The 15345-nt window shown below is 38.8% G+C and overlaps 1 protein-coding gene across 1 annotated transcript in view; it reads right to left on the reverse strand.

The window, feature by feature from the left end:
* The window catches only part of GLP1R (glucagon like peptide 1 receptor), a gene marked incomplete at both ends in the record, with an annotated part of 77931 nt that overhangs the window by 37164 nt on the left and 25422 nt on the right, over positions 1 to 15345 (reverse strand). Inside the window, 2 exons of the mRNA XM_079549937.1 lie at positions 10397 to 10507; positions 11787 to 11883. Coding sequence (XP_079406063.1) covers positions 10397 to 10507; positions 11787 to 11883 — 208 coding nt within the window. The remainder of the gene's footprint in view (positions 1 to 10396; positions 10508 to 11786; positions 11884 to 15345) is intronic.

Raw genomic sequence — 15345 nt, forward strand, 5'->3', positions numbered from 1 at the left:
AAAGCTGTGTACATGATGAATAAGTACAATCATTGTGTAGCTCAGAACATTTTCAAGGTAAAGCTGCATTTGTGGAGTGTGAAGTGGAGGATGTTCTATAATTAAACTACTTACACATGGGTACCTTTTAAGTCAGTCTGCATTTTTTGCATGACTACTTTGTCAAATGAAAATATTATTAAAAAAATCAAAGCAAACATAGAGCTACTAACTTCAGAAGGCAGACAGCATGATTCTTCCCCATGTTAGGTATTTACATCTATAGGTATACAGGCAAGCTGAGTTTCATACATACTGTTACCTAAGTTCTATGGGTCTTAGGAAAAGTGAGCAATCCTTCAAGTTCACTATGATACCAGAAATGTGTCTGTTACGTGAGAAAATATATACAGATTGGATGCAAGAGGAGCATTTGCCATCACTCAAAGGTAAAGTGCCAGCAATCACAACAAGCAGGGAAGAAGTGGGCTCTAGGTCATACAGTTCACCCAGCAAGCTGCTCTTTACCCATGCAGTTAAGGTCAAGCATTCACAGTTTATTCTGCCTTGGCATGGGAAAAAATAAAAAAATAAAAAAAAATAATCAATTCTAACTGATGATTAACAACATTTAAGTGAGCCAGAAAGATAATGACCTGTTCTTAGCAAAACATTTAATTATGTAGCATACATTACGGACTACGTTTATTCAGATCATGAACTATTTCATTTTACTCTTTGCCTACTATATTTAAAAGCTGTAAGTTCTCAAGCATAAAATCATTATAATTTTAAAGAGTAATATGAAGAAGGGTTTGAGGGTTTTCCCTTTAATAGAACCATGAACAAATAAAGATACTACATATTTCAGCTACACAAGACACTGAAACAGGTTGCCCAGAGAGGCTGTGGATGCCCCCTCCCTGGAGGCAACCAAGGCCAGGCTGGATGGGGCTATGAGCAACCTGGTCTAGAGGGAGGTGTCCCTGTCTGTAGAAAGGGGGGAACTACATAATCTTAAGGGACCATTCCAACCCAGACTATGATTCTAAGACCTGTAATAACAGTTTTGATGAAGTTTAAAGAAATTGCTAAGCTTAGACCTGTCTGCTTAAGTTAAGCTATTTGTTAGATCAGCACAGACAAAGCACAGAGGTACCCTGGTAGCTTCCTTGCAGTCAGTTGTGATGATTAATTCTCACTTAAAAGAACCTTACTATTAAACTACTAAACTTGAGAAGTTGGCGGACAACTTCTCAAGAAGACGCAGAATGAGGTTCAGCTATGCCTGACAAGTGATGTGCCTTGATATCCTTGATACATTCAAAGAAATTACTTAAATAGAACAAAAACATTATACAGTCATAAGCAAGAACGCTGAAAAACATGCCAACTTTTCTACCTCCCACAGAAGCAGTCACACCAGACCAATATCCTACTACAAAGGCATCCACCTTTTACGTTATGTTCAGCAATGCAGAAGAGCACATTCTTCCTGGAGAACCTCAGGAGAGCAGCGTTGTACCTATCACGCATACACCATGAAGTCGTCCCTGTCTTCCAACAGATGCACTTCAACATTCAGCCACATGAAAAGTCTCCTTCTGTTCCCATTGCACGTTTGAGGAGAGGTGCACATGCTTTGACTGTGGCAGATCCTTAAGGAAGTCACGTAACTTACCCCAGATGAAAGTTCACAGACCACTGCTCTATGCCATGCACCAGTCTGACACTAACCAGCAATTTATTTAAAAATACATTTCGTATTTTTAAACAAAATGGAGAATGGCATTGCCACACAGTACCCAGCAGATGTATCTGTTAAAGATTTTTTTAAATTATTTATTCTGACAGAGTCTCAACCTATCTTTGAGATGAGCAGCAAATGTTCTAATTTTTCTGGTTTACAACCAGATGGAGGCTAATAAATGGAAACCAGAGGTGAACTTGAAAAAACAAAACAGTATTTAGCAAACTGAGATTGCCAATTAGCTTAAGACAGCTTTCACTGCAAGGAAAGAAGTATAAATTTTGAATTGCTTAAGGGTTAGCAAATGCAAAGCAGGATCTCTTTCACTGAAAAAAGGTCCCACCCCTTTCCAGTATTATGAGAACTTTCTGGAAACTCGCTTTTATTGGAGTAAAGAACGGAAGAAATGTAATAAATGTCTAATCATCTTTGCTGTAGCCAATACTTGAAGTAAAATTTATTTCCCTCCTACTTCTTTAAAGACAAACAGGCAGTTTAGCAACAAGCTCACATAGCCATAAAACAACATTGGCTTTAAAGAGATTTTGAACTATGAAACTGAATGATTGAAGAAAAAGCAGTGGAGACCAAACCAGACATGGCTTACACAGGTTCCTTAAACTAAATGTTCAAACCAGACATAGTGCAAAACTTTCTGAAGGAAATCTCACAGACACTGCCGCTTCCTCAATTATACTGCTTTCTGTGGATTCCTCTGCAATGTATACTGCTTCCTTTGGGCTATCTCACATGATTGATGTGTCACTGCCCCAGTGTGAGGTCTCAGGAACACACAGAAAAAAAAACACCTTTCATTCTGCTTTTTGTGTGAGGCACTATGGCACTCAGACACCAAGTTTGCTCCTCTCCTAAAGAGATGACAAGAAAAGGTGTTCTATGACCAGAAAGGGAATGGTGAGCACTGAAAAATGGACCTTAAGCCATTATGAGAGAGTGAGAAATGGGAAAGAGCTGACCTGGATTTGTCTGTGCAACTAAAGGGTACTCAAAGCAGCAAGCCAGCTCTGGTCTCCTATGCAAGGCATATGAGAAAACTGTTCCTCATTTATCCAAATAAAGATGAATTAGTAAAATCTGCTACTATTATGGTACTACTACGGTTTACATAATTTGCCTGAAACTGGAATCCCTGGAAGGTTTTTTTTTTTTTAATTAAAAGGGATTTAGTGCTATTAAACAATAAAATATCAGAACCACAAAGGAGACATAATTGTAAAATGAATTGAGCAGCTCCAAGGTTTCTAAATCCACATGATTTGTGGCAGCTAGCCTTCAATTGTAAAAAGGTAATAAGAAAAAGCACATAACCACTGGCAGCAAGGTGAGGTGCTCTCCATCCTTTAAAGGAATACTGATCCCCTTGAAGATCTGAACTTTGGAACAGCCAAAGTATACCCAAGTATAACTTGCTGATCTTGCTGAATACAATGCAGATAGTACGACATGCAAATTTTACCTGCTGTAACTACAGTGCTGTCAAAAACTGAGCAGCCTTTCTAGGTTTTCACTAAAGGCAGGCTTAGTTCCTTAACACATGCATATATGACAGACCAAAAGTTCTGACTTGGGCAGCCAGAAGCACGTGAAACTTAGCTTCAACAAGCATTGGACATAGTCCAAAATCTGTGCAGGAAATTTGAAAGAACAAATGTTTTCAGCAATAACCTCCCCCTTCTGTTACTTCAGCATCTCCCTGTGAAGATCTGCCCAACAGTGAGAGTTGCATAAGCACAAACAGAAGCAAAACAAAGAGCTAGAGTCAAATTGCCCATATAGGTATGAAATTGCTGTGAAGCCTACTGTTTCAAAGATGTATTAGCAGGCTATGAGAAGTGCAAATACAAACATCTTACTGGTGATGGAGGAGGAACATGCTGCGTAACAGAAATACACGTGTCTTTTGATAATTCAGATATTTTCATTTGATATTTTCAGAGCATTTCAAAACACCATGTTGGAATACATGTCTTCGTAAAGAGAAAGCCTATGAATCTCTGAATGAATCCAGAGATCTGAACAGAATACTGTTTGTCTGAAATTCACTTCTCTCCCTCCTGTTATCCTCAGTGTTTTTTATTGTTCCAAAGGGCTTCTTTGTTACATACACAAAGCTATTTTATATGGCATTAGAGAGACAAATGACTGGAGAACTCCTACTATCAGGTACTCACAGTCTAGCATTAACTGAGCTTCTCATTTACTATACCATGAAAATCCTGTACTGTGCTGTGAGAAACACGAACCAGTAACAAAGTTGTTCTAAATATTATTAGCTCCAGCAACAGTGGCTTAACCCACACTGAAGCAGAGACTACTCTAAATCTCAGCTTAGCCTCAGTGCAATATTGAGTATCCAGACAACTTTAATATCCTTATTTCACAATTTCCTGGTGAGTTAGGGCAATGTTCTAAATGACCAATCTATGTGAAGTGGATAAATTTTAATACAGTTGCAATCACTGCAATCAGGAAACTGACCTGCGTGGAAAAATAATGACTCAAAGAATCAGGGGAAGAAGATTCACCACATTTCATTCGGCTAAAATTCCCAATCTGATTTGCTGCATAGCCATACAGAATAGAAGAATATGTTTAGCAACTAGATATACAAAATGCAGTAGTTAAATGTCACTGAAGAAACATGTAGTTCGTACATGCCGTATCCTAGAAGTATATCAACAACTCAATGCCCAGTGTTTCAGTGGAGATACAAAATAAAATTCCTCTAAGGATTCATGTTTAATTTACTTGCCTGTCACAAAGCAAGTCCATAGCAGTACAGGGATACAAGGGTTCAAGCATAAAATCATGGTCTAATTTCATGATCTTTCTACTATCCAGCTGTCACAAACACATTCTCTTCAGAGACAGTCCTTGAAGGCAGTATGCCAGTACTGAATTTGGCAAGGATACTGACACATACTAGGTAGCAAAATAAGAAAAAGGTTCAGCACTTCGAAAGAGATGAGACATGCAAATGGGACAGTATTGATTTTCTTTACTGTACTTTATAGTCTCTTTGTACACAACACTTTCCAAAAGAGGTAGAAGACGAAAGTTGCAATTACAAGGTAAGTGATATTGTGAGACAAAACCTTGCAGCTTCGGACATTGCTCAGCATAAGAGAAATGCAGACCCATTCTCCATAGGCTTGTCTTGTGAAAGAGACAAGTCAGGAACTTCTGAATAATTGCAAGTTTGAATGGACATAGAGGTCTGAGAATATCTGCAGCAAGTAGAAATGGAAATCAGTTACTGTCATGTAGGGCTGGATTACCTAGCATAGCTACGAAGCAGAAAAAAAAATATCCCCAAATCCTTTTCAGCTTACCACTCTATTAGCCAGTCTGCTGAGCTGCATCTGCTGTTGGGGGTTGCAGAAGGGTTGTCTGAAGACTGATAGTCACTAAGACAAGATGAGGAATGATATAGGAACAAGAATAAAAGCTGTTTTGTGTCTGCAAAATTTGTAATTGATCAAGGAGAGCTCTAGCATTACAAACAATTTTAATGCGAATTCTTCTCCCCACCTCCTTTTCTGGTTCACACCAATGAAAATTTATAGCACTCAAGAGTTAAAAGGCCCAGAATCACACCAACAATTCAACAAAGAGAATCACAGAACATTTAGGGTGGAAGGGACTTCCAGAGATCTCCCAGCATGACCCCTTACCACAGGATGAACTAGAACAGATTGCTCAGGGCTACGTCCAGTCAGACTTAGGCCATCTCCAAAATTTCTGTTTCAGAGTTTGACCACCCTCATAGTAAAATAATTATATTTAAAGGAAGCTTCCTGTATTTCAAGTATGTGTGCTCATATGTATCAATAAGATCTCTGCACACACATTCTGGAACTTTTTCTTCTCCTGGTTGAAGAATCCCAGCTCTCTCAACCTGTATTCACAAGAGATACTTCAACCTTTAATCACCATCACATCCAATTGCTGGACTAACTTCAGTACACAGTTTGGATGCAGAATCCAGAACAAGACTATGCATTCCAGACAGTTTCCACTCCCTGGAGCTAAGTGACAGACCATTCCCACAGAACTGCCAGTGACGCTATGGCCAGTATAGCGCAGGAAGCTGCTGACCCTCTTTGCCTCAAGGGCACATTAGTGGCTTACGTTCAATTTGGTCCACCAGGGCTTACATGGCTTTCTCCCACAGAGCTGCATTCCAATCAGTCAAACCCCAGCCCCAACTGGCATGCAGTTATTTCTCTCCCCAGGATGGAGACCGCGATTCCTTCTGTGGAACTTCACAGTATTCCTGACAGACCACTTTTCCAGTCTCTCCAGGTCCTTGCAAACTTCTGTGGGCATCAAACACTCCCTCACAGTTTTGTTCCCTCTGCAAACTCACTGAAATCATGCTTAGTTTCATAGTCCAGGTTGTTAATAGAAACGTTAAACAGTATTAGCCCCACTTTCAGTCCTTGCAGTATGCCACTAGAGACTATTCTTCAAGAGGGCTTTATGCTGATGATTCCTTTGAGCCAAGCAAAACAGTTTTCAGCTCATCTCATCGTCTGCTTTTGTGTAGTTCACACTTCATCAGTTTATCAAAGAGAATGTTACAGGAGACAGTGCCAAAATCCTTACCAAAGTCAAGATAAACATCTACTGTTCTCCCCTCACATACTGAGCTAGTCACCTTATCATAGAAAGCTCAGGTTCACCAAGCACGATTTCACCTTCATAAATCCATGCTGACTATTTGTAATCACCTTGTCTTTTATGCGATTGGAAACAGTTTCCAGGATTATCCGCTCCATCAACTTCCCAGTGATTGATGTGAAGTTGACCACTTCACATCTCCCCACATTTTGATTCTTCTTGAAAAGAGACAGTTGCTTTCTACCAGTCTTCAGGAGCTACGTCCCCAGTTTCCACAACTTTTTCCACAAAGATAATCAAGATTAATCTCACAATGACAGAGTCTAGTTTGTTCAGCACTTGCTGGTACAACCCATAGAATTGTGTACATTCCATTTAAGTATGTCTTAGCTTGATTTTCCTCTATGAAGGGCAAGTCTTCCTTGCTCCAGACTTAACTACGGATCCTAGTGGCCTTGGATTGCTTCAGGCAAAACTGTAGTGACTGTAGTGACAACTGTAGTGACCACTGTGAAGAAGGCAAGGAATATCTTATCATTTCCATGTCCTTTTCCACAGGATACCCCACTACATACAGCAGTGGATTCGCTCACTGGCCCCCTTTGGTTTTGATATTGCTTTAGAAGATTTTTTTTTTTTTTTTTTTTTTTTTTAATTTTTTTAAATTACCCTTAACTTGACAGATTCTGGATAGACTTTGGCTGTCTTAACACCCATTCCTGAATGCTCACTGTCTCTATATTCCTCTTAGATCATCTGTCACTGCTTCCACTTCTCTTACACTTTTAATGGAAACTGCCAGGTAACTCTCCATGCTTCCTCCATTCCCATATTTTACCATAAACAGCAGTCAACTTACTCCCTAGGGGATTTCTAGGCAGTATGGTTCTACAGCAAACTTTTCATGCATTTTAAAAACTGACTCCTAATCAAATTACAGTAGTATTAAACAAAGCAAGTTTAGCCCTTCATGGTTAATGATCTTCACTGAACTGTACCTTCAAAGAAGGTACTTTCTAAACAAGGTCTTATCTTTCCCCTTTTCTTGATTTTAAACTTATAAAGACATCTTAGCACTGCAGGGCTTCCATCTATTTTAGGTTTTAAGTAGTGAGCTATGCAAGAATAAGTAATAAACATGCTTTTGTGATTACTGTAAGTCACACGGCATCCAATTTCCTATTGTTATAGATCTTGCATTATAAAGGAGTTACCTCCCCATTGTGGCAGTCCATTAGCATTCACTTTGAACATGACTCCACAAGACATCATGAAAATGAGTCAGGTCAGGGTAATTCAGACCCCTAAATAAGGCATCACGTGCTAATAGCAGCCTCTTGTGTTTTGTATTAGATGACAAAAAAAAATTTCCTCATTCCATTCTTATTTCTCACTGATAACACATATTGAAATATGCTCACAGTATGCACATGAGAACAAATCCAGATATATTTTCTGAAGTACTTTTGCAATCCTCCCTAGCATGCTCTATGATTTTTCAGAATGATGCTAGTCTTTTCACTGAAACAAATACAGTATTCAGGATAATTAATTTTACTTGTTTCCAAGAGTATCAAAGATTCTGCACATCCAAAAATTTATTGATCTGTAGTCTTGTTTAAAATCTTGATTCTCACCAGCAGTGATTTTTGAAAAGCAGCTGAAAGTCAAACAACTGTGTCCAGTATCTCAAAGATTGCAAGTAAACAAGTTCAGAGGAAAGCAGTTGAATCCTGTAAGAAGTTTTAGGTTTCCAGAAGTATTAGCTATCCAGAAGCATTAGGTTTCTTGGAAGTTCTGCAGCATTATACACTTCTATCTTAATTAATTCCTAGGTAAATATTAATTCCACACATTTTAAAAAACTTGCTTATCCATTCTAAAGTTGCAGTATCTCAATGACTGATCTGAGAAGGGTAGGAAAACAGCATTTTAACATTAGAGGTTATAAAATGATCAGTTACTACCAATACAGTTCAGATAGAGTACAAAAAAACACTCAGAAAATAGAAATATGAGGTAACATCATATTCATAATATCCACCTGGGAAAACCAAGAAATACATCTTGGAAAAAAAAAAAAAATCACCCTGACATGTTCAATATAAACAAGACAGCAGTAAGACTGTCTATGCATAATACAAGTCATTTCAGAAAGCAAGCAGGACAGAAATAACCAAATGGCTGTAGGAATTCCAGAGCACAGGAGCCAAGAGAATGGAAGAGATCACCTCTTCCCACATCACAAGGTCCCTAATCATTAAGCATGTTGATAATGCTGGATTTCAGAGGAAGACATGGGAACCTAATATAAAAGCTATAGCAGTTGAAAATAGCAATGAAAACTCAATTTTGTTTTAAAGTCTTATCTCTAAGTCAAGCTTGAAGTTCAACAGGAAATTTAAGGGTTACAATAGTTGACCTGTCACCTCCCAAACTGGAAGAATCAACATTGTGAACATCAAGGTTAATAATACTAAAGGGGAAGAGGTGCTCCAGACACTAAAGCAGATATTCCTACGTGGCCTATGGAAAAGACCATAGTAGATATGCTAAGTTGTCCTTGGCTGACTGCCAGACAGGAATCACACTGCACTTTTGTTGTAGTAAAGCAGTGATGGGATGAGGGGTGATGCTCTTCCATGCATGGATGTTGTCCAACTTTGTAGGTATTATGATGTTATTTTGATGTGAGAATTTTTCACTCACCTTAAAGTTAACAACAGTTCAATAAGAAAAGCAAAAGCTGTTCACACAAGCAAAGCAAAATAAGCAGTTTATTCACCTCTTCACATTGGCAGGCAGATGTCCAGCCACTTCCTGGAAAGCAGGGCTTCAGCACACAGAACAGTTACTTGGAAACACTAATGCCACAGCTATGAGTATTCCCCTTCTCTCCCTCTTTCCCTGAGCATTTTTTGGCTGAACATGCTGCCATATGGCATGGAATGTCCCTTTGATCACATCAGGTCAGCTGACTTGGCTATGTCATCTTCCAAACTCTTCCCCCCTCAGCAAGGCCAGTAAATGTATTGGAGAGAAAGCCTTGATGCTGTCCAAGCCCTTTTAAACAGCAATCAAATCACTGGTATGTTATCAACACTGTTTAAGCCACAGGTGTAAAGAACAGCACTCTGATGAAATTTACTGCCAACTAGTCAGACAGTGCAATTCCTATTCCTTATTCCATAGGATTTTCATCACTCCCGGGTCTCAAGTTACACCAAAGTTCCCCTCAACTGTACTATTTCTCATTTCCAAAAGACCTACAACTTATACTACACACCTAATCTACCTTTACCTTCAACAGAGGCTTATACAGCCTCTTTAACAGCATGCTGTCTCTGACCATGGGCCAAGTTCAATCCACCACACAAGATAGCCCATTTATACTTCAAAACTTAGATCTTCATAAAGAAGTTGCACAAGTTACTGAATCCAGGCACAGATACTAGATGAAGGAATCCCCATGAATTGCCTTCAAGTGGTGTCAGATGAATTGTATACATAAGGATGTAAAGAATATCACCTTCAGAGATTTATCTGTCAGAGAAAAAAAAAAAAAAAAAAAAGTCTCTGCGTCCACTAGTCCCTTCACCTTGTGGTATTCTAACAAACAATTTTTTCCAGGAAGGAACACAACACTTCACTTTTCTACATCTACATCATTTTTCTACATCTACTACAGGAGGACCTCCTGTAACAGCTTTGCTGCTATTTCTGTTTTCAAACTGTACCATTACTATTGTTAGCTCATCGTCACCAACAAGTATCACATTACTGTTTCATTAATAGTCACTACTATTCAAACAGGAAAAGCAAATGAGAGCACAAAAATTCAGACTAAATTGAATCGTTAGAAAGTCTTTTCTCTCATCTCCTCCTGATACATGGAAATAAATACTATACTAATTCCCATTCCTGAATGCACCCATGACTCTTAAAGCCAATATCATCCTTTCAAATGCTGTGCAAGCAAAATAGGGTTGATTTAAAGCTATTCTTACAAGCAAGGACTCTTACCTGTGTTAGCCCAAGGTAAATACCAAGGGCAGCTGACATTCACATAGGTACCAGGCAGTCCATCAGGCCAGCAGGCATAGTTGTCAAATGTTCTGTTGCAGAACTTGCCTTCTGCAAAGAGATGGAAGAAAGGGCATGCCACCGTCTTGTATTAACATTAATGCAGAAAAGACTGAAGAACAAAAGATAAAATACAACATGTGCATTTAAGCCATAATAGTATTATGCATTCAAACTTTGGAGTTTAAGTTTTTTTTGACAAGCAAGTCTTATTTATCCTTGTGAAACTGGGATGGAAAAAAGTTGGGATGGAATATGTTGGGAAAAAAAAAATAAAAAAATCAGTCAATTAATCAAGGGAGAAGAAAGGCACATCAATATTAAACCATTTTTTATCTTTTCCACACCCTCATGTGTCTCAGTTGGATTTAAAATAATTTTTGCTGTGAATACTGTAGATAATCATTGCTGAGAATTGGCTCACAGTCATGCGGTTGGAAGTCTAATCTAATATATAGAGATCCATCAACAAAATACCCACACACAACCATAACTTTGCATTACAGCTTAATCAACACGAGAGTACTTCAACTTCAGATTTATTAAACTGTCATTCTTAGAGGGCAGCACTCAGCCTCTCAACAGGATAATGGAGCAGAGAGAAATGAATGTTTTGCAGCCATTGTTGTCAACACCTACTGTTCTCACTCCACCATATAATAACGAGGTTAAGAGAAGGAAAACTGACAGTTTTAAGGCAATTATTCAGATACAGCTTTAGACACATCACATCCTTTTTAGTGCGCCACAACAGCACTGAAGCACAGCAGTGCCATATTGTATCCAGTTCTGAGCGTCACCAGTGTCCTCTAAACACCACAATGCTGGCACACTGTAGCTGTTCTCAGCACGTTGGAGCAGCTCAACTGCTAAGATGAGCCACATTCTCATTTGCACTTGGCACATTTTCTGCATGTGTATGTTTTGTTTTAAATGCCATTTCAGCATTTTACAGTGCTCAAAATAATTTCTACTATTAGATTAACGTAAACAGTATTGTCCTAGACTTCTTAATTTATGTACTCTCTCAACCCTTACCTCTAAATTAAATTTCAGGAGTGCTATATTAGTAACCTCCTTTGATGCACTACAGCCACCACAAGACATTCTGGATCTGAAGATGAAAATCTTTACAATGAGATTTTTTTCTTAAAATGGTTCCTCTCAGCAGAGGGAAGAGTCCCACAGAGAACAGGTTGAAGGAAATGAAACAAAAAAAGAGATGGACTGGATAGTAAGCTGAAGAAGTACTTTCAAGTTCATAAATGCTCCCTTGTGACTGTTATTTTGCATTTTAACAATACTTCATATCCCTACCGAGCAGACTTACCTGCTGCAATAGGAGGTGCCTCATACAAGTATTTCAGGCATTGGAGCTGGTACTCCTTCCATTTCTGCACAACACCAGAGAGGGATCCATCTGTACTCTGAAAGAGAAATCATGAGTCTCAGACACTGAATTCAAACCACATTTTCCATGCAGCCTAAATTGGAGGATGTGAAGAGGTCTTGCACAACCTCATCTCCTTCTATAACCAAGTGATCCACCTGATGTGCCCAGGCAGCCAAGAATGCCAATGGCATCCTGGCTTATATCAGAAATAGAGCAGTCGAAAGGACCAGGGTGGTGATCATCCTTCTGTACACAGCTCTGATGAGGCTGTACCTTGAGTACTGTGTTCAGTCCTGGGTCCCTTGCTACAAGAAAGACACTGAAGCCCTGCAGTGTGTCCAGAGGACAAAAAAGCTGCGAGGGGTCTGGAGCACAAGTCTTATGGGGATTGGCTGAGGTAACTGGGATTATTTAGTCTGGAGGAGGCTCAGGGAGACTTTATTGCTCTCTACAGCTCCTTGAAAGGAGGCAATGGTGAGGCAGGGGTTGGCCTCATCTTTTGGGTAACAGTGAAAGGACAAGAAGGAAGGACCTCAACTTGTACCAAGGGAGGTTCAGGTTCATTATTAGGAAATATATACACTCCAGAAGAGCAGTGAGGCAGTGGCACAGGCTGCCCAGAGAGGTGGTGGAGTCACCATCCCCGGAGGTGTTTAAGGCAAGGGTAGGTGTAATACTTTAGGACATGGTTTAGTGAGCAATACTGACAATAGGTGGATAGTTAGAGTAGATGATAATTGAGGTCTTTTGAAACCTTAATGATTCTATGAATTCAAAACAGCACTACTCGTAAAAAACATTACAAGATGGTACTATGTGGTTAACTGCAACTAAAGAAATCTTTTTCTGTTGGTACCATGAAGAAAGAAAAAAAACCAACAATTAAGCTGTACTCTCAATGAAACCCAAGCTAAGTTAGCTTTGCTGTCTCAAATCACAGAGGGGTTTGAATTGGAAGGGACCTTTAGACCATCTAGTTCCAATCCTCTTCCATGTGCAGGGACACTTCCTACTAGACCAGGTTGCCCAAAAACTCCATCCAACCTGGCCTTGAATGCTTCCAAGAATGGAATATATTTTTCCTGAGGCTACAGAAAGAGCAGGGACTTCTTTTCAGCACAATATGACAGGCTGCAGTATCACCTTTTCCAAGTACCAAGGGGCAGAGTAGGAAGTACATACAGACTCTGCACAAAGGCAATCAGATGTTATTAAACTATAGAATATGTGCTGGCTGTTCATTCAACCCTAACCAAAGCCTCACCGTGCTCACAGAGGCCCAGCTTACACACTGCAATTAAGTACACAGGCAACAATTCACACTTCATATTCATATAAACTGAATTACAAACGTAAGGATTACCAGGCTCTAAGTAATTGATAACACAGCTAATTCAGCATTCTTTTCCCAGAATAAAATCCTGCATGGATGTCATAAAAACCTAACAGCGTAAACTCTGCAGTACAACCCTAATAGAGGAGAAAAAGTCATTTAACCCCAGCTGTTGATCAGTTTATGAAGTGAAGCACGAGGGTTAATAACCCTCGTAATTTACCTCTCACAGCTTCAACTGCAAATTTTTTGCCTTCTATTTCAGCTTCTAAACTTTTTTAGATGCTTAGAAAAAAATATAGCAGGACTTGGGAAGGTTTGTTTAAATCCACATATCTGTTTAAAATTTATACTGTATTTCCAGAAAGGCAACCTGGATGCTATTCACTACAAATAGTACACCTTTAAGAAATGGTTGCGTAATCTCTCTGGTAAAAAACATTTTTGGACTACAGACCTTAAATCCCTTCTTTGCTCTTGAATCCTCCAATGATTAAAAATATAGTTTTGAGGAAGAAACAAGCAATCAGGAATACCTCCACATTCATTGTGCTCCTGCCTGGATTAAGACATAACATCGAATTACAAGGATGCACTTCAACATATGATGAGAAATACAACATTTAGTAGGTATCTGTTGTGTTTTAAAGAATGGTAGCTCCCTGTATTTACAAGCAACTCTTAACTGTAGCTAGGGCCTCATGATCATAATTTTAAAAGAATTTGGCCAACTCCCACTGAAGTCAAAACAAGTACAAGCCTGTGGATCTTTCCAACTCTGACCCTTGTCTTCCTGATTTAAATCATCCTGGTCACATTTCACTTATGCCAATAAATGCTGCCAAAGTCTGTCTGGGCTCAAGTCACCAGCACAAAAATTAATGCACCTTACTGAATGTTAACCCTGCGTGTATATGGTAACACAGAAACCTGTAGATTGAGGTTCCCTCCAACCCCTGCAATACTGTAATTCCGTGGAAACATTCTTGCCCAAATTAGAGTGTGGAGGAACACACAGCCAGGAGCTCCAGAATGTCATCTACAGATCTCTGTAGACTGAATAAGGAATGAATGACCGGCATGGGAAGAGGGAAGATCTTTCAAACCTAAGTTTCTCCCAGATAGTCTTCAGAAGGAAACTTTCAGGTTACACATTGTTTAAATGTCTTTATCTTACAAGGTAATTAAATTTATACAGGATTGTTTTACCCCCTCTCGGTCACCATGCTGATACTATAATACATAAATTAATAGGAACATTCTCCAGACAAACTCTGAAGTTCTAATTCAGAATAATTTCTGAAGCTACTCACTGTTCCACATCTTCCCAAAAAGTAACTGTTGATTATGCATGCAAGTGAATGCATCAAGTTGATCCAAATCCAGACTTGCAGATTAATATGTATACAGAGTTTCATTTAGAAGTGAAAGACTATATTAGAAACTATCACCACAAACCTAAAACTGTGAAAAATAGCTTGTTGAAGGCAGAGATACCTTGAAACAAAATACTCTCTTCTAAATCAAGTTTTCATTTATTGTCTTCATGAATACAGGAATAGCCAGTTGTAATTAAAAACTAGGAAAAAAGGCAAGCCTCTATTCCTCTATTTAATGAAAAAGTAGAAATATTCTAATCTATAGTGGTTTTTCATGATGTGAGATGACAACTAATGAGATTATTTTAGTCTTAAAATTTGCTAATTAGAAACACCTTTTTGTAGAGACTGATTTAGTAGGTTTCTATTATCTACAGTCACTTGTATTAAGACAATCAAATATAAAACCCAGGACTACATACTTTATTCTCTCCATTAAACAGGTCACTCTGCTTCAGCAGTGTTACCAAAGTTAGGTTAAATTTGATTTTACTACATGCTATCTGTTGCAGCTTCTACAGGACCCATGTATATAGAGACTTACGGTAACAGCTGATATTCAAATAACAGATACCATATTTTTTTGAGGAGTGATTTAATTTCTTCAGCAACATCAAAGCACTAAGAATGCTTCTATGAAGACAAAGCTCCTGGGACAGTACTCAGAATTTGGAACAAATTCAAGAGTCATATTAATTGTAGGGCTGCCTTTCATTGCTAAAAGCACCAGTTCATTGTGTTTTTGTTGAGTTTTGCCTCCTTCCATTTATACTCATCCACAGGA

This window comes from Tetrao urogallus (genome assembly GCF_951394365.1).
Source record: "Tetrao urogallus genome assembly, chromosome: 2".
In the NCBI taxonomy this organism is placed as follows: domain Eukaryota; kingdom Metazoa; phylum Chordata; class Aves; order Galliformes; family Phasianidae; genus Tetrao; species Tetrao urogallus.